At 41.8% G+C, this 23,001-nt stretch overlaps 1 protein-coding gene across 1 annotated transcript in view; it reads left to right on the forward strand.

Moving 5' to 3' along the window:
* LOC133577208 (uncharacterized) overlaps positions 1-23,001 on the forward strand; it is a 224,382-nt gene that overhangs the window by 136,321 nt on the left and 65,060 nt on the right. Inside the window, exons 29-37 of the mRNA XM_072912544.1 lie at positions 4,531-4,688; positions 6,493-6,671; positions 6,734-6,872; positions 6,931-7,287; positions 7,894-7,977; positions 8,044-8,148; positions 9,118-9,216; positions 11,651-14,998; positions 15,071-21,235. Of these exons, the coding sequence (XP_072768645.1) occupies positions 4,531-4,688; positions 6,493-6,671; positions 6,734-6,872; positions 6,931-7,287; positions 7,894-7,977; positions 8,044-8,148; positions 9,118-9,216; positions 11,651-14,998; positions 15,071-21,235 (10,634 nt within the window). The remainder of the gene's footprint in view (positions 1-4,530; positions 4,689-6,492; positions 6,672-6,733; positions 6,873-6,930; positions 7,288-7,893; positions 7,978-8,043; positions 8,149-9,117; positions 9,217-11,650; positions 14,999-15,070; positions 21,236-23,001) is intronic.

The following is a 23,001-nucleotide window of genomic DNA, read 5'->3' on the forward strand; positions in this document are numbered from 1 at the left end:
CATTTTTTTTTTAAAGAATAAAAATGAATAAGAAAATTAATAAATCAACGCCAACCCCCCCTCCAAAATAAAAATATATATATTTATTATATTAGTAAATAAAATTAAAAAAAATAATAATAAAAACTAAATAAATAAAAACAATAATTAAAAAAATAAATAAAAAGAAAGGATTAAAAACGAATAATACAAAAATCAATAAAACAACCCCAGGAATTATGAGTAACGACAAGCAAGTCGTTTTTTGGTACGTTCTGTTTTGCTGCAAAAGTCATACAAATTTGTTGTGGATTTTATTTCAATTTTTTAAATTCAATACTTAGTTATGATTTAACCCTAACCCTAAAAAAAAGAATAACAATGAATAATAGGAAAATGTACATAACAACCCCAAATAAAAAAAATATACAAAAAAAAGCAATTTATTGCATTAGTAAATTTTTAAAAAATGAATAAAAATATGAAAAAAATAAATTTAAAAAAAGAATAAAAATGAATAATAAGAAAATTAATAAAACAATCCCGACTCCAAATAAAAAAAATACCAAAAAATTATATTTATTACATTTGTAAATAAAATAAAAAATTAATAGAAATAAAACTAAAAAAGGATACAAACGAATAATACAAAAATTAATAAAACAACCCCAGGAATTATGAGTAACGACAAGCAAGTCGTTTTTTGTATGTTCTGTTTTGCTGCAAAAATGTATTATAATAAAAATTAAAAAACTAAATAATTTTTTTTTTTAAAGAATGAAAACAAATAATAAAAAAGGTAATAAAATAACCCCAGGAATTATGTAGTAATTTTTCTTTTACATTCTGTCTTTCTGCAAAAATTATACAAAATTTGTTGATTTTATTTCAGATTTTTGAATTAAATACTTTATTATTTACTGCATTTAATTTAAGTATTTCCATTAGTAGTTAGTTGTTTTTTTTTACAAAAATGTGCACGTATTCTCATTTTAAGTAGCGCATTTGGTACTAAAATGGCTTAAAATGTAAACAAATAGCCATCCCTACCATGGCGGTTACGGGATTGACGATCCCCCGCAATTAGAAAAAATATATAAAAATCTATTTATCATATTAAAAAAATAAAATAAAATAAAAAAGAATAAACATAAATAATAAAAAAGTTAATAAAATAACCTCAGGAATTATGTAGCAATATTTTTTTACGTTCTGTCTTTCTGCAAAAAATATACAAAATTTGTTGTAGATTTTATTTCAGATTTTTGAATTAAATACTTTATTATTTACTGCATTTAATTTAAGTATTTCCATTTGGAGTTAGGTTTTTTTTTTACAAAAATGTGCACGTATTCTCATTTTAAGTAGCGCATTTGGTACTAAAATGGCTTAAAATGTAAACAAATAGCCATCCCTACCATGGCGGTTACGGGATTGACGATCCCCCGCAATTAGAAAAAAATATAAAAATCTATTTATCATATTAAAAAAAAAAAAGAAAAAGAAAAAAAAAAGAAAAAAGAATAAACATGAATAATAAAAAAGTTAATAAAATAACCTCAGGAATTATGTAGTAATATTTTTTTACGTTCTGTCTTTCTGCAAAAATTGTACAAAATTTGTTGTAGATTTTATTTCTGATTTTTGAATTAAATACTTTATTATTTACTGCATTTAATTTAAGTATTTCCATTAGTAGTTTTTTTTTTTTTTTTACAAATGCATGTATTCTAATTTTAAGTAGCGCATTTGGTACTAAAATGGCTTAAAATGTAAACAAATAGCCATCCCTACCATGGCGGTTACGGGATTGACGATCCCCCGCAATTAGAAAAAAATATAAAAATCTATTTATCATATTAAAAACAAAACAAAAACAAAAAAAACAAAAAAAGAATAAACATAAATAATAAAAAAGTTAATAAAATAACCTCAGGAATTATGTAGTTTTTTTTTTTACATTCTGTATTCCTGCAAAAATTATACAAAATTTGTTGTAGATTTTATTTCAGATTCTTGAATTAAATACTTTATTATTTACTGCATTTAATTTAAGTATTTCCATTAGTAGTTTTTTTTTTTTTTTTTTACAAATGCATGTATTCTAATTTTAAGTAGCGCATTTGGTACTAAAATGGCTTAAAATGTAAACAAATAGACATTCCTACCATTGCGGTTACGGGATTGACGATCCCCCGCAATTAGAAAAAAAATATGAAAATCTATTTATCATATTTAAAAAAAAAAAAAAAAAAAAAAAAAAAAAGAATAAACATAAATAATTAAAACGTTAATAAAATAACCTCAGGAATTATGTAGTAATATTTTTTTACGTTCTGTCTTCCTGCAAAAATTATACAAAATTTGTTGTAGATTTTATTTCAGATTTTTGAATTAAATACTTTATTATTTACTGCATTTAATTTAAGTATTTCCATTAGTAGTTTGGTTGTTTTTTTTTACAAAAATGTGCACGTATTCTCATTTTAAGTAGCGCATTTGGTACTAAAATGGCTTAAAATGTAAACAAATAGCCATCCCTACCATGGCGGTTACGGGATTGACGATCCCCCGCAGTTAGAAAAAAAATACAAAAATCTATTTATCATATTAAAAACAATTTAAAAAAGAATAAACACGAATAATAAAAAAGTTAATAAAACAACCTCAGGAATTATGTAGTCATTTTTTTTACATTCTGTATTCCTGCAAAAATTATACAAAATTTGTTTTAGATTTTATTTCAGATTCTTGAATTAAATACTTTATTATTTACTGCATTTAATTTAAGTATTTCCATTAGTAGTTTTTTTTTTTTTTTACAAATGCTTGTATTCTAATTTTGAGTAGCGCATTTGGTACTAAAATGGCTTAAAATGTAAACAAATAGCCATCCATACCATGGCGATTACGGCATTGACGATCCCCCGCAATTAGAACAAAAATATAAAAATCTATTTATGATATTAAAAACAAAAAAAATTATTTAAAAAAAAAAAATAATAAACATAAATAATAAAAAAAGTTAATAAAATAACCTCAGGAATTATGTAGTAATATTTTTTTTACGTTCTGTCTTTCTGCAAAAATTATACAAAATTTGTTGTAGATTTTATTTCAGATTTTTGAATTAAATACTTTATTATTTACTGCATTTAATTTAAGTATTTCCATTAGTAGTTTTTTTTTTTTTTTTTTTACAAATGCATGTATTCTAATTTTAAGTAGTGCATTTGGTACTAAAATGGCTTAAAATGTAAACAAATAGCCATCCCTACCATGGCGGTGACGGCATTGACGATCTCCCGCAATTAGAAAAAAAATATAAAAATCTATTTATGATATTAAAAACAAAAAAAATTATTAAAAAAAAAAAAAAAGAATAAACATAAATAATAAAAAAGTTAATAAAATAACCTCAGGAATTATGTAGTAATATGTTTTTACGTTCTGTCTTTCTGCAAAAATTATACAAAATTTGTTGTAGATTTTATTTCAGATTTTTGAATTAAATACTTTATTATTTACTGCATTTAATTTAAGTATTTCCATTAGTAGTTTTTTTTTTTTTTTTACAAATGCATGTATTCTAATTTTAAGTAGCGCATTTGGTACTAAAATGGCTTAAAATGTAAACAAATAGCCATCCCTACCATGGCGGTGACGGCATTGACGATCCCCCGCAATTAGAAAAAAAATACAAAAATCTATTTATCATGTTAAAAACAAAAAAAAATCAAATATTTAAAAAAAAAGAATAAACACAAATAATAAAAAAGTTAATAAAATAACCTCAATAATTATGTAGTAATTTTTTTTACATTCTGTATTCCTGCAAAAATTATACAAAATTTGTTTTAGAATGTATTTCAGATTCTTGAATTAAATACTTTATTATTTACTGCATTTAATTTAAGTATTTCCATTAGTATTTTTTTTTTTTTTTACAAATGCATGTATTCTAATTTTAAGTAGCGCATTTGGTACTAAAATGGCTTAAAATGTAAACAAATAGCCATCCCTACCATGGCGGTTACGGCATTGACGATTCCCCGCAATTAGAAAAAAAAAAAAATATTTATTATATTAGGAAATTTAAAAAAATGAATACAAAAATAAATAAAAACAAGTTGATAAAATAATTATGTAGTATTTATTTTTACGTTCTATCTTTCTACAAAAATTATACAAAATTTGTTGTAGATTTTATTTGAGATTTGTGAATGAAATACTTGCGAGTAATTAAAGTCAACAACATTTATGAGTGTGGCCTCCTCACCTGTTCGCACCGTCTCCAAGTCTGTGATTGTTGTGCGCCCGTCTTGTATTCGTGCATTCATCCACGCTGCGTCTTCTCACTCGTCGTGCACACCTAATCAAGCATGGCGTCTACTTCCTGTGCGCCCACGACGTCTACTTCCTGTGCGTGGACTCTCTCACCTGACCTAACCTGAATGACGGGCATGTTTAAATCCGCTGATTCCCTTTCAATCCGGAGTCAAACTGGCTTTCATGAGACGTTAAAACCTCCTTTTCTTCTGGCGGGAGCAGGTGAGCGAGACGAGTCGCTGAGCAGGACTCACCTGAACCAGCTCAAAGACCTGCGCCTGAGGCTGGAGGGCTGCGAGAATCGAACGGTGACTCGCCTGCGCCAGCTCGCCGACAAGGAGCCGCTGAGAGCCTGCGCCCTGAAGACCAGCGAGCAGATGGTGAGATGAAGAAAGAGCAGAAGTGGTGGAAGGTCTGAATGCTCCTCAGTCAACTGATAGCATCTTGACTTTAGCTGCTTTACATCAGTTAATCATCATTTTGTAGGATAGGATGACTTTATTGTCATTGCACAAGTACAAACCCCGTTTCCATATGAGTTGGGAAATTGTGTTAGATGTAAATATAAACGGAATACAATGATTTGCAAATCATTTTCAACCCATATTCAGTTGAATATGCTACAAAGACAACATATTTGATGTTCAAACTTTTTTGCAAATAATCATTAACTTTAGAATTTGATGCCAGCAACACGTGACAAAGAAGTTGGGAAAGGTGGCAATAAATACTGATAAAGTTGAGGAATGCTCATCAAACACTTATTTGGAACATCCCACAGGTGAACAGGCTAATTGGGAACAGGTGGGTGCCATGATTGGCTATAAAAGTAGATTCCATGAAATGCTCAGTCATTCACAAACAAGGATGGGGCGAGGGTCACCACTTTGTCAACAAATGCCTGAGCAAATTGTTGAACAGTTTAAGAAAAACCTTTCTCGACCAGCTATTGCAAGGAATTTAGGAATTTCACCAATCATATAACTTGGTCGGTGACACATGCGAACTGTTAGCATGCTAACATTAAAATGCTAACTTTTTTAGCCAATTTAGCCAATCATGCAACTTGGTTCTTGACACATGCTAACTGTTAGCATGCTAACATTAAAGTGCCAACTTTTTTAGACAATTTAGCCAATCATACAACTTGGTACTCGACCCATGCTAACATTAAAATGCTAAATTTTTTTAGACAATTTAGCCAATCATGCAACTTGGTACTCGACGCATGCTAACTGTTAGCATGCTAACATTAAAGTGCCAACTTTTTTAGACAATTTAGCCAATCATACAACTTGGTACTCGACGCATGCTAACATCCATCCATCCATCCATTTTCTACCGCTTATTCCCTTCGGGGTCGCGGGGGGCGCTGGAGCCTATCTCAGCTACAATCAGGCGGAAGGCGGGGTACACCCTGGACAAGTCGCCACCTCATAGCCAATTTAGCCAATCATATATAACTTTTTTAGACAATTTAGCCAATCATACAACTTGGTACTCGACGCATGCTAACTGTTAGCATGCTAACATTGTCCATTGCTGGAGCCTATCTCAGCTACAATCAGGCGGAAGGCGGGGTACACCCTGGACAAGTCGCCACCTCATAGCCAATTTAGCCAATCATATATAACTTTTTTAGACAATTTAGCCAATCATACAACTTGGTACTCGACGCATGCTAACTGTTAGCATGCTAACATTAAAGTGCCAACTTTTTTAGACAATTTAGCCAATCATACAACTTGGTACTCGACGCATGCTAACATCCATCCATCCATCCATTTTCTACCGCTTATTCCCTTCGGGGTCGCGGGGGGCGCTGGAGCCTATCTCAGCTACAATCAGGCGGAAGGCGGGGTACACCCTGGACAAGTCGCCACCTCATAGCCAATTTAGCCAATCATATAACTTGGTCGGTGACACATGCGAACTGTTAGCATGCTAACATTAAAATGCTAACTTTCTTAGCCAATTTAGCCAATGATACAACTTGGTACTCGATGCATGCTAACTGTTAGCATGCTTACTTTTCGAGCCAATATTGCAGCCGTACACCTTAGTCATATAACTTGGTACGTGACATTTGCTAACTGTTGGCATGCTAACGCTAGCGCTTCAGTTCGACTTGCGCATATTGGCGGCTTGTAGTTCAAGACTTCCTGTCTGGTCTCTTGCCTGCAGAAGGTCCAGTCTGAGCTGGAAGGCCTGAGGAAAGAACTGAGCGCCATCGCCGACAAGACCGAGGAGGTTCTGGCGTCCCCGCAGCCGTCTAGCTCCGCCCCCTTGCTGCGCTCCGAGCTGGAGGCCACCAAGAAGAAGATGGACCACGTCTACGGGCTGTCGTCCGTCTACCTGGACAAGTGCGGCTCTCTGGGCGCCGGCAGTCGGGTGAGACCTGCGCTAAGTTCTGTCTTCTCCCCAGGCTGAAGGCCATGGAGGTGGTCATCAGGAGCAGCAAGGACGCCGAGGAGACGCTGCAGAGCTACGAGTCTCGTCTGCTGGACGTCCACAAAGTGCCGGCGGATGAGAAGGAGGCGGACTCCCAAGACGGCCAGATTAAAGTACGAAGCCGGGTTCTTTAGGAGTTCTTTGGTTCTGATCAAGGTCCGCTTTTGGCAGAAAATGCAAAACGAAGCGAAGGCGGACCAGATGGTGTTCGACCGGCTGCAGGACGAGCTCAAGAGGGCGGCGGGCGTCCACGACAAGATGACGCGGCTCCACAGCGAGCGCGACGCCGAGCTGGAGCGCCAGCGCCACCTGGTGGGCGGCCTGCAGGAGCGCTGGCTGGCGGTGCTGGCCCAGCTGGAGATCCGGCAGCAGGAGCTGGAGCTGCTCCGCCGCCGCATGGCGTCGTACCGCGACAGCTACGAGTGGCTCACGCGCTGGCTGGCCGAGGCCCGCCGGCGCCAGGAGGCCATCCAGGCGGCACCCGTCGGAGACGGGGCGGCGCTGAAGGAGCAGCTGGCGGAGGAGAAGGTATCTTCTGGACTATTGATTAGGCACACCTAGGTAACCATGCTCACTGCTTATTGACAATGTCGCCCTCTGCTGGCAAATTGTCTCCATTGAAATGAATCAAATCCATTTAAGTGCTGCTTTAATTCCCGCTACTTGGGAATCGATACCGGTACCAATTATAACCGATGATGATAACTGAGCTACATGCTAACAATACATTTAACATCATGCGAGGTTAGCAACACTAGCATAGCTACGCGAGCTACATGCTAACAACACATTTAACGTCATGCGAGGTTAGCAATACTAGCATAGCTACGCGAGCTACATGCTAACAATACATTTGACGTCATGCGAGGTTAGCAGCACTAGCATAGCTACGCGAGCTACATGCTAACAATACATTTAACGTCATGCGAGGTTAGCAACACTAGCATAGCTACGCGAGCTACATGCTAACAATACATTTAACATCATGCGAGGTTAGCAGCACTAGCATAGCTACGCGAGCTACATGCTAACAACACATTTAACGTCATGCGAGGTTAGCAGCACTAGCATAGCTACGCGAGCTACATGCTAACAATACATCTAGCACTTTAACATCCGCCTGACTTCACGCAGAAACTTCTAGACGAGGTGGAGAAGAACGAGGACAAGATGAACAAGTGCCAGAAAAACGCCACGGACTACATCGACTCCATCAAGGTGAGTTTGCACAATCCTGCCAGTCCGTCCCTGAGAAACTCATGCTCGCCCCGCCGCCTCTTTTAGGACTACGAGCTCCAGATTCTGACCTACAGGGCCCTGCGGGACCCGCTCGCCTCGCCCGTCAAGAAAGCCAAAATGGAGTGTGCGTCGGACGACGTCATCCAAGAGGTAGGTGTTGCTAACATGCTAACTTGTTTTTACCCAATCATGCAACTTGGTCCATGACACATGCTAACTGTTAGCAGGCTAACATTAGCATGCTGGCCGTACACTTTGGAGTCATATAACTTGGTCCATGACACATGCTACTTGTTAGCATGCTAATGTTAACATGCTAATACCAGCGTGCTAATTTTTTGGGCCAATTCTTCCGCCTAAGTCATATAACCTGGTACCTGTTGACCATTAGCATGCTAACATTGTAGTCAATCATGTAACTTGGTACTTGACACTTGTTAACTGTTAGCATGCTAACATTAGCATGCCAACCTTTTAGGTTAATTTTTCAGCCGTATACCTTAGAGTCATATAACTAAAAGTAGCATGCTATTTTTTTTGTCATTATTGCGACTCAGTCATATAATTGCATACCTGCTAACTGTTAGCATACTTTTTAGTCAATCATATTAATTGGTACTTGACACTGGCTAACTGTTAGCATTTCAACTTTTTAAGTACGTTTTTCAGCCGTACACCTTAAAGTCATAAAACTTGGTCCGTGACACTGTTAGCATGCTAAATTATACCATATAACTCTGTATTTGATGGATGCTAACTGTTAGAGCGCTGTGCATGCTAACTTTTTAAGCTAATTTTTCAGCCGTACACCTCAGTCATATAAAATTGGTCCCCAACACATGCTGTTAGCATGCTAATATTATCATGCCAACTTTTTTAGCCAATCATATAACTTGGTCCGTGACACATGCTAACGGTTAGCATGCTAACATTAAAATGGTAACTTTTTTTAGCCAATTTACCCTATCATAAAACTTGTTACATGACACATGCTAACTGTTAGCCTGCTAGTATGTCAAGATTAGAAAGCAAACTTTTTAAGCCAGTTTTCAGTCGTACTGTGCCACATGCTAACTGTAGCATGTTAGCGGCTAAACCTTGTCCCTGCGTTTCTTGCAGTTTGTCACTCTGAGGACTCGCTACAGCGAGCTGATGACGCTCGTCAGCCAGTACGTCAAGTTCATCGCCGACGCACGGCGCCGCCTGGAGGATGACGAGGTAACTACGCTCTGTTGCTGTAGACGACCACAATGTACCCCAGGGGTTGGCATCAACCACGCTGGCATGTTTTCGAGTCATCTAATACAGTCATTTAACTTCCGATGCAATACAGATGTGAATCGGATTCGATATCAGCACGAACCATACATACTTTTTGGTCACTGTTAGCATGCCAGCATGTTAAGATTAGAAAGCAAACTTTATAAGTCAATTTTTCAGCCGTACACCTTTGAGTCATTAAACCTGGTCTGTGACATATGCTAACTGTAACATGCTAATCTTATTATGCTAGATTTGTTTTGTGCCAATGTTGCCGCCTCAGTCATATGATCCGATACATGCTAACTGCTAGCATGCCAGCTTTTTTAGTCAATCATATAACTTTGTACTTCACACTTGCTAACTGTTAGCATGCTAACATTAACATACCAACTTTTTAAGTCAATTTTTCAGCCGTACACCTTTGAGTCATTAAACCTGGTCTGTGACATATGCTAACTGTAACATGCTAATCTTAGCATGCTACATTTTTTTTGTGCCAATTTTGCCGCCTCAGTCATATGATCCGATACATGCTAGCTGCTAGCATGCCAGCTTTTAGGTCAACCATATAACTTTGTACTTGACACTTGCTAACTGTTAGCATGCTAACATTAGTGTACCAACTTTTTAAGTCAAATTTTCAGCCGTACACCTTTGAGTCATTAAACCTGGTCTGTGACATATGCTAACTGTAACATGCTAATCTTGGGATGCTAAAACATTTTTTTTGCCAATTTTGCCGCCCCAGTCATATGATCCGATACATGCTAACTGCTAGCATGCCAGCTTTTTAGTCAATCATATAACTTTTTACTTGAAACTAGCTAACTGTTAGCATGCTAACATTAGCATAACAACTTTTAGGTACATTTTTCAGCCGTACACCTTTGAGTCATTAAACATGGTCTGTGACATATGCTAACTGTAACATGCTAATCTTAGCATGCTACATTTTTTTGTACCAATTTTGCCGCCTCAGTCATATGATCCGATACATGCTAACTGCTAGCATGCCAGCTTTTAGGTCAATCACATAACTTTGTACTTGACACTTGCTAACTGTTAGCATGCTAACATTAGCATACCAACTTTATAAATAATTTTTTCAGCCGTACACCTTTGAGTCATTAAACCTGGTCTGTGACATATGCTAACTGTAACATGCTAATCTTAGGATGCTAAAACATTTTTTTTGCCAATTTTGTCATATGATCCGATACATGCTAACTGCTCGCATGCCAGCTTTTTAGTCAATCATATAACTTTTTACTTGAAACTAGCATACCAACTTTTTAAGTAAATTTTTCAGCCGTGCACCTTTGAGTCATCAAACGTTGTTTGCTAACTGTTAGCATGCTAACTTTTTTTTTTGCCAATTTTGCTACCTGTTTTTATTCAATATAATTAGGATTTTTGTTTAAATGTTGTGTGGTGTATGTTCTGGTGCAATCGCAGCAGAAAACCATTAGAAGACATATACCTTTCTTTTAAATATGCGCACAAAATGAGACCGTGCTCTACAAAGAGACTGGCTTGTGTGCTACCAGCAAAGATAACCTCAGGTTAAAAGTAGTAAAGTCCTGTCAGGATATACGATCAGGGCGTGCTGACGGCACAATTGGCTGTGGGGCGTCTTTGCAGCGTTGCAGCACGTCACCGCGACAACACTTGTGAGGCATGCACACGCACTCTAATTTGCTCTTTCGGCTGTTTTTATTTGGACTTTACCCCCCCTTGATTTTCTGTCGTCATTCACTGGCTCTTGTTTGCTCTTTTTTGCCTGCTCATCTGAATTCTTTTTCCAGACTACTTTCACTTTCACATCTAACGTTTTGTTACGTTTGATCCTTTTGACCCGCTTGCCAGTGCTTTGCCGCCATGATTAAGAATCACACACTTAAGACAGCGAGCTTACCACAAAGACGCAGGTATTTGAAAAGATCTTCTCAGTCTGCATCATTCACGCCATCCGGCACTGAAGGGAAGGTTTGGGATTTGATTAGTCATTCAGTCCGACTTTAAAGGCCTGAACTGGTTCTTCAGCATGGGTGGTAATTCTTAATAACAGAAAATAATTGAATAAACTAAACACTTTTGAATGCTAAACCTTCCTTTAAGCTGTCAATCATCTCTCCATTGAATGCAGCGCTCCCCATTGGTCCAATCAGACGTAAGAACAAGGAAAAGTCTTCCATAAAGGTCCACACCTTAATGGTTACACCATGATATTCTAATATGAAAAGTGCATGTTTATGTTGTGGAGACGTCGTGTGTTCCGTAATTTCAATTAAGTATTTTCCTTAAAAGCAAAACCTTTTGACGGTGATGTTTGTCTTCCTGCAGCAACTTTAAATGTCCTCAAAACATTTCTTTGCTTTCAATAATGCAGAAAGCGTCCGAAAAGCTGAAAGAAGAAGAAAGGAAGAGGTTGGCGGCGATCCAGGCCGAGTTAGACAAACAAAGGCAGCTGGCTGAGGTCCACGCTCAGTCTGTGGCAAAGGCCGAACAGGAAGCCCAAACACTTAAGCTGAAGATGAAAGAGGAGGCCAGCAAGAGACAAGATGTTGCAGTGGATGCCGATAAGCAGAAGCAGAACATCCAACAGGAGCTGAGCCACCTGAAAAATCTGTCGGAGCAAGAGATCAAGTCCAAGAACCAGCAGCTAGAGGAGGCTTTGAGCAGCCGCACCAGGATCGAGGAGGAGATCCACATAATTCGCCTTCAGTTGGAGACAACGATCAAGCAGAAGAGCACCGCTGATGGCGAGCTACAGCAGCTCCGAGACCGAGCCGGTGAGGCCGAGAAGCTCCGCAAAGCTGCTCAGGAAGAGGCCGAGAGGCTTCGCAAGCAGGTGGCCGAAGAGACGCAGAAAAAAAAGAATGCAGAAGACGAGCTGAAGCGCAAATCTGAGGCGGAAAAAGAGGCTGCCAAGCAGAAGCAGAAAGCCCTGGAGGACCTGCAGAAATTCAAGATGCAGGCAGAAGAGGCAGAGAGGCGTATGAAACAGGCAGAGGAGGAGAAACTCAGGCAGGTCAAGGTGGTGGAGGAGGTGGCATTGAAGAGTGCCTCTGCACAGTTGCAGAGCACCTCTAAAACGTTCACTGAAAGGGCGACTAAATTGGAGGAATCTCTCAAAAAGGAGCAGGGCACAGTTCTACAGCTGCAAGAGGAAGCGGAGAAACTCAGGAAACAACAAGAGGAAGCCAGCAAAGCTCGCGAGCAAGCAGAGAAAGAGCTGGAAACATGGAGACAGAAGGCCAACGAGGCTCTCCGTTTAAGGCTGCAAGCCGAGGAAGAAGCCCAAAGGAAAAGTCAAGCTCAGGATGAGGCAGAGAGGCAGAAGGTGGATGCAGAGCGGGACGCCAAGAAAAGAGCAAAGGCCGAAGAAGCTGCCCTCAAACAGAAGGAGAATGCAGAGAAGGAGCTGGACAAACAGAGGACTTTTGCAGAGCAGATAGCGCAGCAGAAGCTGTCAGCCGAACAAGAATGCATTCGCCTGAAGGCCGACTTTGAACATGCTGAACAACAGAGGAGCCTTCTAGACAAAGAGCTCCAGCGTCTGAAAAACGAGGTGAACGCCACTGAAGTGGAGAGGAAAAAACTGGAGGAGGAGCTGGCAAAGGTTAGGAGTGAAATGGACGCACTTCTCCGAATGAAGAACAAAGCGGAGAAAGAGACGATGTCAAACACGGAGAAGAGCAAGCAGCTTCTGGAGTCCGAGGCACTGAAAATGAAGCAGTTTGCAGACGAAGCAGCCAGGCTGAGGTCTGTGGCAGAGGAGGCCAAGAAGCAGAGGCAGATTGCTGAGGAGGAGGCGGCCAAACAACGCGCTGAAGCCGAGAAAATTCTCAAAGAGAAACTGGCCGCCATCAACGAGGCGACGCGTCTCAAGACGGAGGCTGAGATTGCGCTGAAGGCCAAAGAGGCCGAGAATGAACGACTGAAAAGAAAAGCTGAGGATGAAGCGTATCAAAGGAAGCTACTTGAGGACCAGGCGACTCAGCATAAACAAGACATTGCAGAGAAGATCGAGCATCTAAAGAGCTCGTCTGACTCTGAACTAGAACGACAAAAGACAATCGTGGAAGACACCATCAGACAAAGGAAAGTTGTGGAAGAGGAAATTCATTTAATCAAAATCCACTTTGAGAAGGCTTCAAAAGACAAATCAGACTTAGAGAACGAATTAAAGAAACTAAAGGAGATCGCGGATGAGACGCAGAAGAGCAAACTCAAAGCTGAGAAGGAAGCCAAGACATTGAAACAACTTGCTGCAGAGGAGGAGAAGAAGAGGAAAGAAGCTGAGGAGAAGGTAAAGCGGATCACGGCAGCGGAAGAAGAGGCAGCTCGACAATGCAAAGCTGCTCAAGAGGAGGTGGAACGCTTGAAAAAGAAACAAGCAGAAGCAAATACACAGAGAGAGAAGGCTGAGAAAGAAGCAGAGCAGCAGGTGGTTTTAGCGAAAGATGCTGCTCAGAAATGCATGGCAGCCGAACAAAAAGTTCAAAAGGTTCTGAGCAAGAATGAGGCGGACGCTCTCGCTCAGGAGAAGTTGAAGGAGGAGTTTGAGAATGCTAAGAAACTTGCTCAGGAAGCTCAAAAGGCTAAGAAGAAAGCTGAGAAAGAAGCCGGGCTGCTCCGCCAGAAAGCAGAGGATGCAGAAAAACAGAAAAAAGCTGCGGAGGATGAAGCCGCCAAGCAGGCCAAAGCTCAGAAAGATGCAGAGAAACTGAGGAAAGAAGCAGAGGTGGAGGCCAGCAAGCGAGCGGAAGCCGAAGGCGCCGCTCTGAAGCAAAAGCAGCAGGCTGACGCTGAGATGGCCAAACACAAGAAAGAGGCCGAGCAAGCCCTCAAGCAGAAATCTCAAGTGGAGAAAGAACTGACAACAATCAAACTGCAGCTAGATAAAACCGACAAGCAGAAGTCTGTTTTGGATCAGGAGCTCCAGCGGGTTAAGGGCGAAGTCAATGACGCGGTCAAACAAAAGGCTCAGGTGGAAGACGAACTCTCCAAAGTTAGGATTCAAATGGAGGAGCTGCTTCAACTTAAAATCAAAATTGAGATTGAGAACAAGCGTCTAATGAAAAAAGACAAAGATAATTCAAAGAAGTTACTCGCAGATGAAGCTGAGAGGATGAAGACGTTGGCGGAGGACGCAACCCGGCTTAGCGCTGAGGCCGAAGAAGCAGCCAAACAGAGACAGATCGCAGAGTCGGATTTGGTTGAACAGAGAGCACTTGCAGAGAAAATGCTTAAGGAGAAGCTGCAGGCCATTCAGGAGGCTACAAAACTTAAGGCTGAGGCCGAGGAGCTCCAGAGGCAGAAGGACCAGGCACAGGAAAGGGCCAAAAAGCTCCTGGAGGACAAAGAGCAGATCCAGCAGCGGCTTGACAAGGAGACAGAAGGCTTCCAAAAGTCCCTTGAAGCTGAGCGAAAGAGAAAACAAGAGGCTTCAGCCGAGGCGGAAAAACTGAAACTGAAGGTGAAAGAGCTCAGCGATGCTCAAGCAAAAGCCAATGAGGAGGCAAAGAAGTTCAGGAAGCAGGCGGATGAGGCCAAAGCTCTTCTTCAGGAAACGGAACAAAAAACCACAGCGACTGTCGTGCAGAAGCTGAAGAGTCAGGAGCTGCAAAGCACGAGAGAAGCTGACGAACTCAAGCAAGCAATTGCTGCACTTGAAAAGGAGAGGGAAAAGCTGAAAAAAGATTCAGAGACGCTTCAGAAAAAATCCAAAGAGGTAATGTAACATGAATCAATATATTGTTTTATAATGTGCTGCTTTTACTGACTCTGTTCTTGTTCTTACTAGATGGCCCTTGCCCAACAAGAGCAGATTGAGCAGGAGAAGGCCCTACTTCAGCAGACTTTCCTAACTGAGAAGGAGCTGCTGTTGAAAAGAGAAAGGGAGGTTGAAGGCGAGAAAAAGAAGCTGGAGAAACAGTTTGAGGATGAAGTGAGCAAGGCGAAAGCCCTCAAAGAGGAGCAGGAACGTCAGCAAAAGATGATAGAGGAAGAAAAGAAAAAGCTCCAGGCCATCATGGATGATGCTTTACGGAAGCAAAAGGAGGCTGAGGCTGAGATGAAAAGGAAGCAGAAGGAAATGGAGGTGCTTGAAAAGAAAAGGAATGAGCAGGAAAAACTCTTGGGAGAGGAGAACAAAAAGCTCAGAGAGAAACTCAACAGCCTTGAGGTCGCGTCCAAAGAAAGTCCATCAAAAACAAAAGAAATTGAGGTCCAGACTGACAAGGGTGCCGGGGAGCAGTTAGTCGCTGCGACATCTGCGATAACAACAAATAATGCGTACAATGGCTCTGGTGAGGTTGATAGTGTGAAAGAGTCTCCTTGGGCCTTTGACGGAATAAGAGCGAAAGTTCCTGCTGAGAGGCTCTTTGACGTTGGCATTCTGACAAAAAAAGAATTTGACAAACTTAAAAAGGGGAAAGTCTCTGTGCAAGACCTTGCCAAGACAGACAAGATGCAGTCATGCCTTAAAGGTCAGAGCGCTGTTGGTGGAATTTTGACTCCATCTAAAGAGAAAATGAGTGTTTATCAGGCCCTTAAAGAAAACAAGATAACACCCAACACTGCTAAAATGCTGTTGGAAGCTCAAGCAGCTTCTGGTTACCTTGTAGATCCCCTCAATAACAGACTCCTCTCTGTAGACGCGGCTGTTAAGGAGGAGTTGATTGGCCCTGAACTCCATGACAAAATGCTCTCTGCAGAGAAAGCAGCCACTGGTTTCAAAGACCCTTACACCGGTGACAAAATCTCCCTTTTTGAGGCCATGAAAAAGGGACTCATTGAGAAGGAACAGGCCAACAGATTCTTAGATGTCCAACTTGCAACTGGTGGCATTGTTGACCCCGTTAATTGTCACAGAGTAGCACTGCAGACCGCCTACAAGCAAGGGCAGTTTGACGCTGACACAAATAAACAACTCGCAGACTGCAAGTTGTTTATGGACCCCAGCACCCAGGAGCCCCTCACCTACAAGAAGCTATTGGAGAGGTGCACCAAGGATGCAGCCTCAGGCCTGATGATTCTACCCGTGACAGAGGATGCTGCCCAAAGCGACAGAACATATACTGACGCAGAGATGAAAGAAGTGTTCAGTAAATCAAGCGTCAATGTACCTTTTGGCAGATTCAAAGGGAAGACTGTCACCATTTGGGAGGTTATCAACTCAGAGTACTTTACAGAAGAGCAAAGACGAGAGCTGATTCGCCAGTACAAGACGGGCAAAATCACAGTGGAGAAGATCATCAAAATTGTCATCACTGTGGTGGAGGACAAGGAAAAGAGCAATGAAAATGTGTTGAACGGGTTGAGGGCTCCAGTTCCGGCCAGTGAGCTGTTGGACACAAAGGTTATCAGCAAAGACGTATTCAACAAATTAAGTAATGGCAAGATAACAGTCAAAGAGATCTCTGAGATGGAGCCTGTGAAGAAAGCACTCCAAGGAACTCCAAGCATCGCCGGCCTGTTTTACGAACAAACCAAAGAGAAAATGGCTTTCTATCAAGCGATGAAGAAAGAACTAATCTCGCCTGAGACCGCCATTCATTTACTTGAGGCTCAAGCAGCTACTGGTTTCATCATTGATCCTATCAAGAATGAGAGGGTCCCTGTCGATGAAGCGGTCAAGTCGGGCTTGGTCGGCCCAGAACTCCATGAGAGGCTGCTGTCTGCTGAGAGAGCTGTCAGTGGCTACAAAGATCCTTATTCCGGGAAAACAGTTTCTCTGTTTGAAGCCATGAACAAAGGTCTGATCAAAAGAGACCAAGGCGTCCGCTTGCTAGAAGCACAGCTCTCGACCGGAGGAGTTATTGACCCCGTTAAAAGCTATCGTGTACCACATGAGGTTGCCTGCAAACGTGGCTATTTAGATGAGGAAACCAACAAGATTTTGAGCAAGACTGTTGATGAAACAAAAGTATTTTATGATCCAAACACAGAGGAGGATGCAACCTATGTGCAGTTAATGAAGAAATGTGTGTCTGACAATGACACTGGACTTCCTTTGCTGCCTCTATCAAAGACGGCTGCAAAGCCCAAAGAAGATCTACATATAACCGAGGCCAAAACAAAAGAGGCCTTGACTCAGAACGCGGTGGAGCTGGGATACGGGCCTTTCAAGGGGAAAAAGGTCACAATTTGGGAAATTATCAACTCTCACTACATCACGGAGGAGAAAAGAATTGAGCTGATTCGTCAGTACAGAACAGGCCATGTGACAATAGAGAAGTTAATAAAGGTGGTGATGGTAATGGTTGAGGAACAAGAAGCGCAAACAAAAGACAAGGCCTGTTTTGAAGGTCTCAGGGAACCCGTCACTGCCAGGTCGTTGATGGACGCCAACATCATTGATAAGGCTACATTCACAGAGCTCCAACAAGGCACAAAAACTCCTCAAGAAGTGAGTGAGTATGATGTGGTCAGAAAGTATTTGCAAGGCACGGAGCGCATCGACGCCATTGCAATGGAAGGAACAAATGAAAAGTTGAGCATATATCAGGCAATGAAAAATAACATTTTGCAGCCAAACACTGGGCTTGCGCTCCTTGAAGCCCAAGCCGGAACTGGTTCCATAACAGATCCTGTCAAAAATATGAAATATTCTGTGAATGATGCTGTGAAGGCAGGAACTGTAGGCCCAGAGCTTCATGAGAAACTTCTGTCTGCTGAAAAAGCAGTGACGGGATACAAAGATCCATATACTGGCAATAAGATATCTCTGTTCCAAGCTCTGAAGAAAGAGCTAGTCCTGCGGGAGCATGCTATTCCACTCCTGGAGGCTCAGCTTCATTCAGGAGGCATCATTGATCCAGTAAGTAGCCACCGCGTTCCCACCGATGTCGCTATTCAACGTGGCTTCTTAAGCAAACAAATGGCCACTTCTTTAGATGAACCCTCTGGCGATGTTCAATGCTTCACCAATCCCAACAATAATGAAAGTGTTACTTACAAGCATTTGATGGAGAAATGCGTTAAAGATCCAAAGTCTGGTCTGTTCTACCTGCCAATGTCAAAGGCTGAAACGGTCGCTCCTGTCGAGAAGTCCTATCAGTGCACAGAGGAGCAAGCCCAGGCGGCTCTTAGTAAAGCTCAAATTGAGATCCCACACAAGAGCTTTGAAGGGAAGAGCATGACCATCTGGGAAATCATGAATTCGAACATGCTTCCAGAGGAGGAAAGGCACCGCCTGCTGGAGCAGTATCGCTTGGGGAGAATCACAAAGGATAGAATGCTTGTCATTATAATTGAAATTATCGAACAAAGGGAGTCTGAAAAGGCTGAGCAGGGCATGTCATGTGATGTGATCAGAAGGAGAATCACAATTGAGGAGCTTTACAGCGCTCGAATTATTGACTTGCAAACGTACAATCTCTTGAAACAGGAAAAAATGACTATTAGCGAGATCATGGAAATGCCATCGGTGAAACAGTATCTCTTTGGCACTGGTTGTATTGCCGGCATTATGTCAGACAGTCCCGCCAAGATCAGCATTTATCAAGCCATGAAAGATGGAAAGATTAAGCCGGTAGTTGCGCTAACTCTCCTTGAGGCCCAAGCGGCAACCGGATTCATTATAGATCCAGTCAAAGATGAACTTCTGACAGTGGATGAAGCTGTGCGCAAGGGGCTGGTGGGGCCTGAACTTCACGACAAACTTCTCTCAGCTGAGAGATCAGTGACCGGCTACAAGGATCCATACAGTGGAAAACTGATTTCTCTTTTCCAGGCAATGAAAAAGGATTTGATTCCAGAGGATTATGCTTTGAGGCTCTTGGAAGCCCAGAATGCCACTGGGGGGTTAATGGACCCAGAATACTACTTCCGCCTCCCCTCAGATGTTGCTATGCAGCGTGGATACATCAATAAGGAGACATTGGACAGAATATCTGAGCCTGCGGGTGATGTGCAAGGTTACATTGACCCAACAACAGATGAGGACTTGACCTATGCTCAGCTGCTGAAAAGATGCCGAATTGACAAAAAGAGTGGGTTGAGGCTTCTGTCATTGGCGGACAGAAATCTTCTCTTTCCGGGTATCAGAAAACAAATTACAGTGGATGAGCTGCTTCGTTCTCAGATTATTGACCAAAAGACGTACAACGGCCTCACAGAGGGCACAATCTCTCCAGAGGAAGTTAGTAGAGACATTAAGAAATACCTCCAGGGTACCAGCTGCATTGCTGGCGTGTTTGTAGAATCCAGCAAAGACCGCCTGTCCATCTACCAAGCAATGAAAAAGAACATGATCAGACCAGGAACTGCTTTTGAGCTCCTTGAGGCCCAAGCCGCGACAGGGTACGTAATTGACCCGATCAAAAACCTCAAACTAAATGTCAACGAGGCAGTCAAGATGGGTGTTGTCGGCCCAGAGTTTAAAGATAAGCTGCTGTCAGCGGAGAGAGCAGTCACAGGCTACAAGGATCCCTATTCCGGCAAGGTCATCTCACTGTTTCAGGCTATGAAGAAGGACCTGATATTGAAGGACCATGGCATCCGCCTGCTCGAGGCTCAGATCGCAACAGGTGGAATCATTGACCCGCAAGAGAGCCATCGCTTGCCAGTGGAAGCAGCGTATGAACGCGGCCTCTTTGACCAGGAAATGAACGAGATCCTCACTGACCCGTCCGATGATACCAAAGGCTTCTTTGACCCCAACACGGAGGAAAACCTCACCTACCTTCAGCTGATAGAGAGATGTATGATAGACCAACAAACAGGGCTCGCTCTTCTGCTGCTGAAGGAAAAGAAGCGAGAGAGGAAGACGTCATCCAAGTCATCTGTTCGTAAACGTAGAGTCGTTATTGTAGATCCAGAGACAGGCAAAGAGATGTCGGTATATGAAGCCTACCAGAAAGGCCTCATTGATCACCAGACTTACTTAGAGCTGGCAGAGCAGGAATGTGAGTGGGAGGAAATTACCAGCACCTCATCTGATGGAGTTGTAAAATCTAAGATTATCGACAGACGGTCCGGTCGACAGTACGATATCGATGATGCAATCTCGAGTGGCCTGATTGAAAGGTCAGCTCTGGATCAGTATCGGTCTGGAACTCTGTCTATTACGGAATTTGCAGACATGCTGTCAGGAAACTCCAGTGGCGTTAGATCACGGTCATCCTCCTTTGGTTCTTCGTCTTCTTACGCCATGAGTCCGGCGCCTAGCATAAAAACATCAGCTGCCCCGTGGAATGACCCAACCGAGGAAAGTGGCCCTGTGGCTGGAATCTTGGACACAGAAACACTGGAGAAGGTGTCTGTAACAGAGGCCATTCACAGAAATCTTGTCGACAATATAACCGGTCAAAGGCTGCTGGAAGCTCAGGCTTGCACTGGAGGCATCATTGACCCAAACACTGGAGAGAAGTTCTCTATTACAGATGCAATGAACAAAGGGCTCGTAGATAAAATCATGGTGGACCGCATCAGTCTTGCACAGAAGGCCTGCGGTGGATTTGAGGATCCTCGAACCAAAATCAAAATGTCAGCTGCCCAAGCTCTGAAGAAAGGTTGGTTGTACTACGAGGCAGGCCAGCGCTTCCTGGAAGTCCAGTACCTCACTGGTGGTTTAATAGAACCGGACGTCACCAACAGAGTCTCATTGGATGAAGCCTTGAAAAAAGGCACCTTAGATGCCCGCACTGCACAGAAGTTGCGAGATGTCAACACTCATTCAAAATACCTCACATGCCCAAAAACAAAACTTAAAATTTCCTACAAGGACGCGCTGGATAGAAGCATGACAGAGGAGGGAACCGGCCTCAGACTCCTTGAAGCCTCATCCCAGTCCAGCAAAGGCCTTTACAGTCCCTACAGCGTTAGCGGCTCTGGCTCTGCTACTGGATCACGCTCAGGCTCACGGTCGGGGTCTAGAAGAGGAAGCTTTGATGCCACAGGTTCCAGTTTCACCACAACCTTCTCCTCCACGTCGTACAGTTCGCCGGGCTACGGCCGCCGATACTGATGCGAAAGGAAGGACGGACAATAAAGCCACCGAGATGCCTAAGACTACCATTTCTCCGCTCTGCATGGTTGCTGCAAGACTTTAGATATTTCATTTTTTTTTAGCAGTTAAACAAGTCTTTGTATTTACTTTTATGTTATCTATATATCTACACCAGATGTTCCAAGTGTACATTTCCTTGCTTGTACATGTTGGAGATTTAATGCGAAAAGCCAGAACATAGTCTTTGATTGTCGTCGATGTTGAAAAAGGAATATATTGAAAAAGAGAAAGTCCACACAGCAGAGCAGAATAAGGAGTCTCAGCAAGATGACTGACATTCAAAACGTCTTCTTCGAATAAAACGCTAAGCATCAAGGACTTTTCTCAACTCGGCTGTGGCGCTGCACACTTCTGTGCCAGTTACTCAACAACTTACAACACTCTGGATTTACATCAAATGGAAACCGACACTGGACCGAGGACCCTACCAAAATAAGAGCATTAACACCTTCTGACATGCTGGACTCTTTACACCAAAGAAATCCAGTCCCTGCCTGTCCGGAACCTCTGAATGGTAAGTGAGGACAGAGTCGCTGCAGTATGGTCTTTCCGGTGTCCCCCGAGTCCTGACGTTCGATCTTCTCCTTTTCAGATATCGTCCCTCTCCCTTTGCTCCTGGTTTCGAGACCCATGCACTTCATCTGGACTAGGACTAGAATTTATGCAAAAGTACCAAACTCATTCTCTCGTGTGACTACCGTGAGATGCGCTACTAACCCCGAACTCGCTCACAATGTTAGAAATCCTTAAAGTGCCTGCAAAAAAACAAAAGAACCAACACTTTGGGACGCTGCCGCGTATTATTATGAACAAGACGGTGCTTGCATGACTGAAAGCAGGATGGACTTTGTGATCAGGTCTACATTATTTGATGCTGTCACTGTAAATGCTGACCAGGGGTCACAAGTAATGACAAGTACTATATTTGGACTTTGGAGCACCACTGCTGAAAGCCATGAACGTAACGCTCGTTTTGTTCCTTTTGAGAACGGTCCTCAGGCTTCGCCAACCAGCCGTGGTATTTTTATTTCCCACGCAAACGTATCTTCTAGATCTTCCTTGTAAAGCAGCATAACCAGTCAGCCTATATATCCTTTTATTTTCATATCTTTTTTTGACGAGTTGCATGATTTGCTAACGTTTGAAACGATGCAAATATGAACGGGCGGTCGCCTTTAAATCATTTGTTGTATTATTCTCGTTATGCATCAGGGGGTTTGAAGGATGTATTTTATCGAGTGGTGTATTTATAATAAAATGGTGAAAAGGAATTCAGTTGTAACTCTGCGCTATGTAAATAAAGAGAAGTAAAAACCATGCTGTGTGACTTGTTTGTTTGCATTACTCATCGGTTACCTCTGCCAAGGAGCTCTTGTTATTAGTGGCATAGTGCCAACATTATGCTGGGTTTTTTTCTATACAACTTTAGCCTCCAACATGTTGGGTGTTTACCAACACATTACCTGGTGAATAATTCACAGGTCTTAAAACAAAGCTGATTGGGACAGTTTCTATAAAAAAACAAAAACAGGATCGTCAAGGTCTGAAGTCTATTGATTATCATCTCCGGTCACTCTGGGGCAAAAACTAGTCAAGAGGCGTTCACACTTGTCATTTCCGGTCCGGGTAAAAAGGACGGGAGTGCGTTTGCTCTGCTGGTACGGTTTGTTTGGTCAAGTGTGAGCGCGGTACCGGACTGAGACCGACTGTCTGATGGGTCA

The sequence above is a fragment of the Nerophis lumbriciformis genome, linkage group LG37, assembly GCF_033978685.3.
Source record: "Nerophis lumbriciformis linkage group LG37, RoL_Nlum_v2.1, whole genome shotgun sequence".
Lineage (NCBI taxonomy): Eukaryota > Metazoa > Chordata > Actinopteri > Syngnathiformes > Syngnathidae > Nerophis > Nerophis lumbriciformis.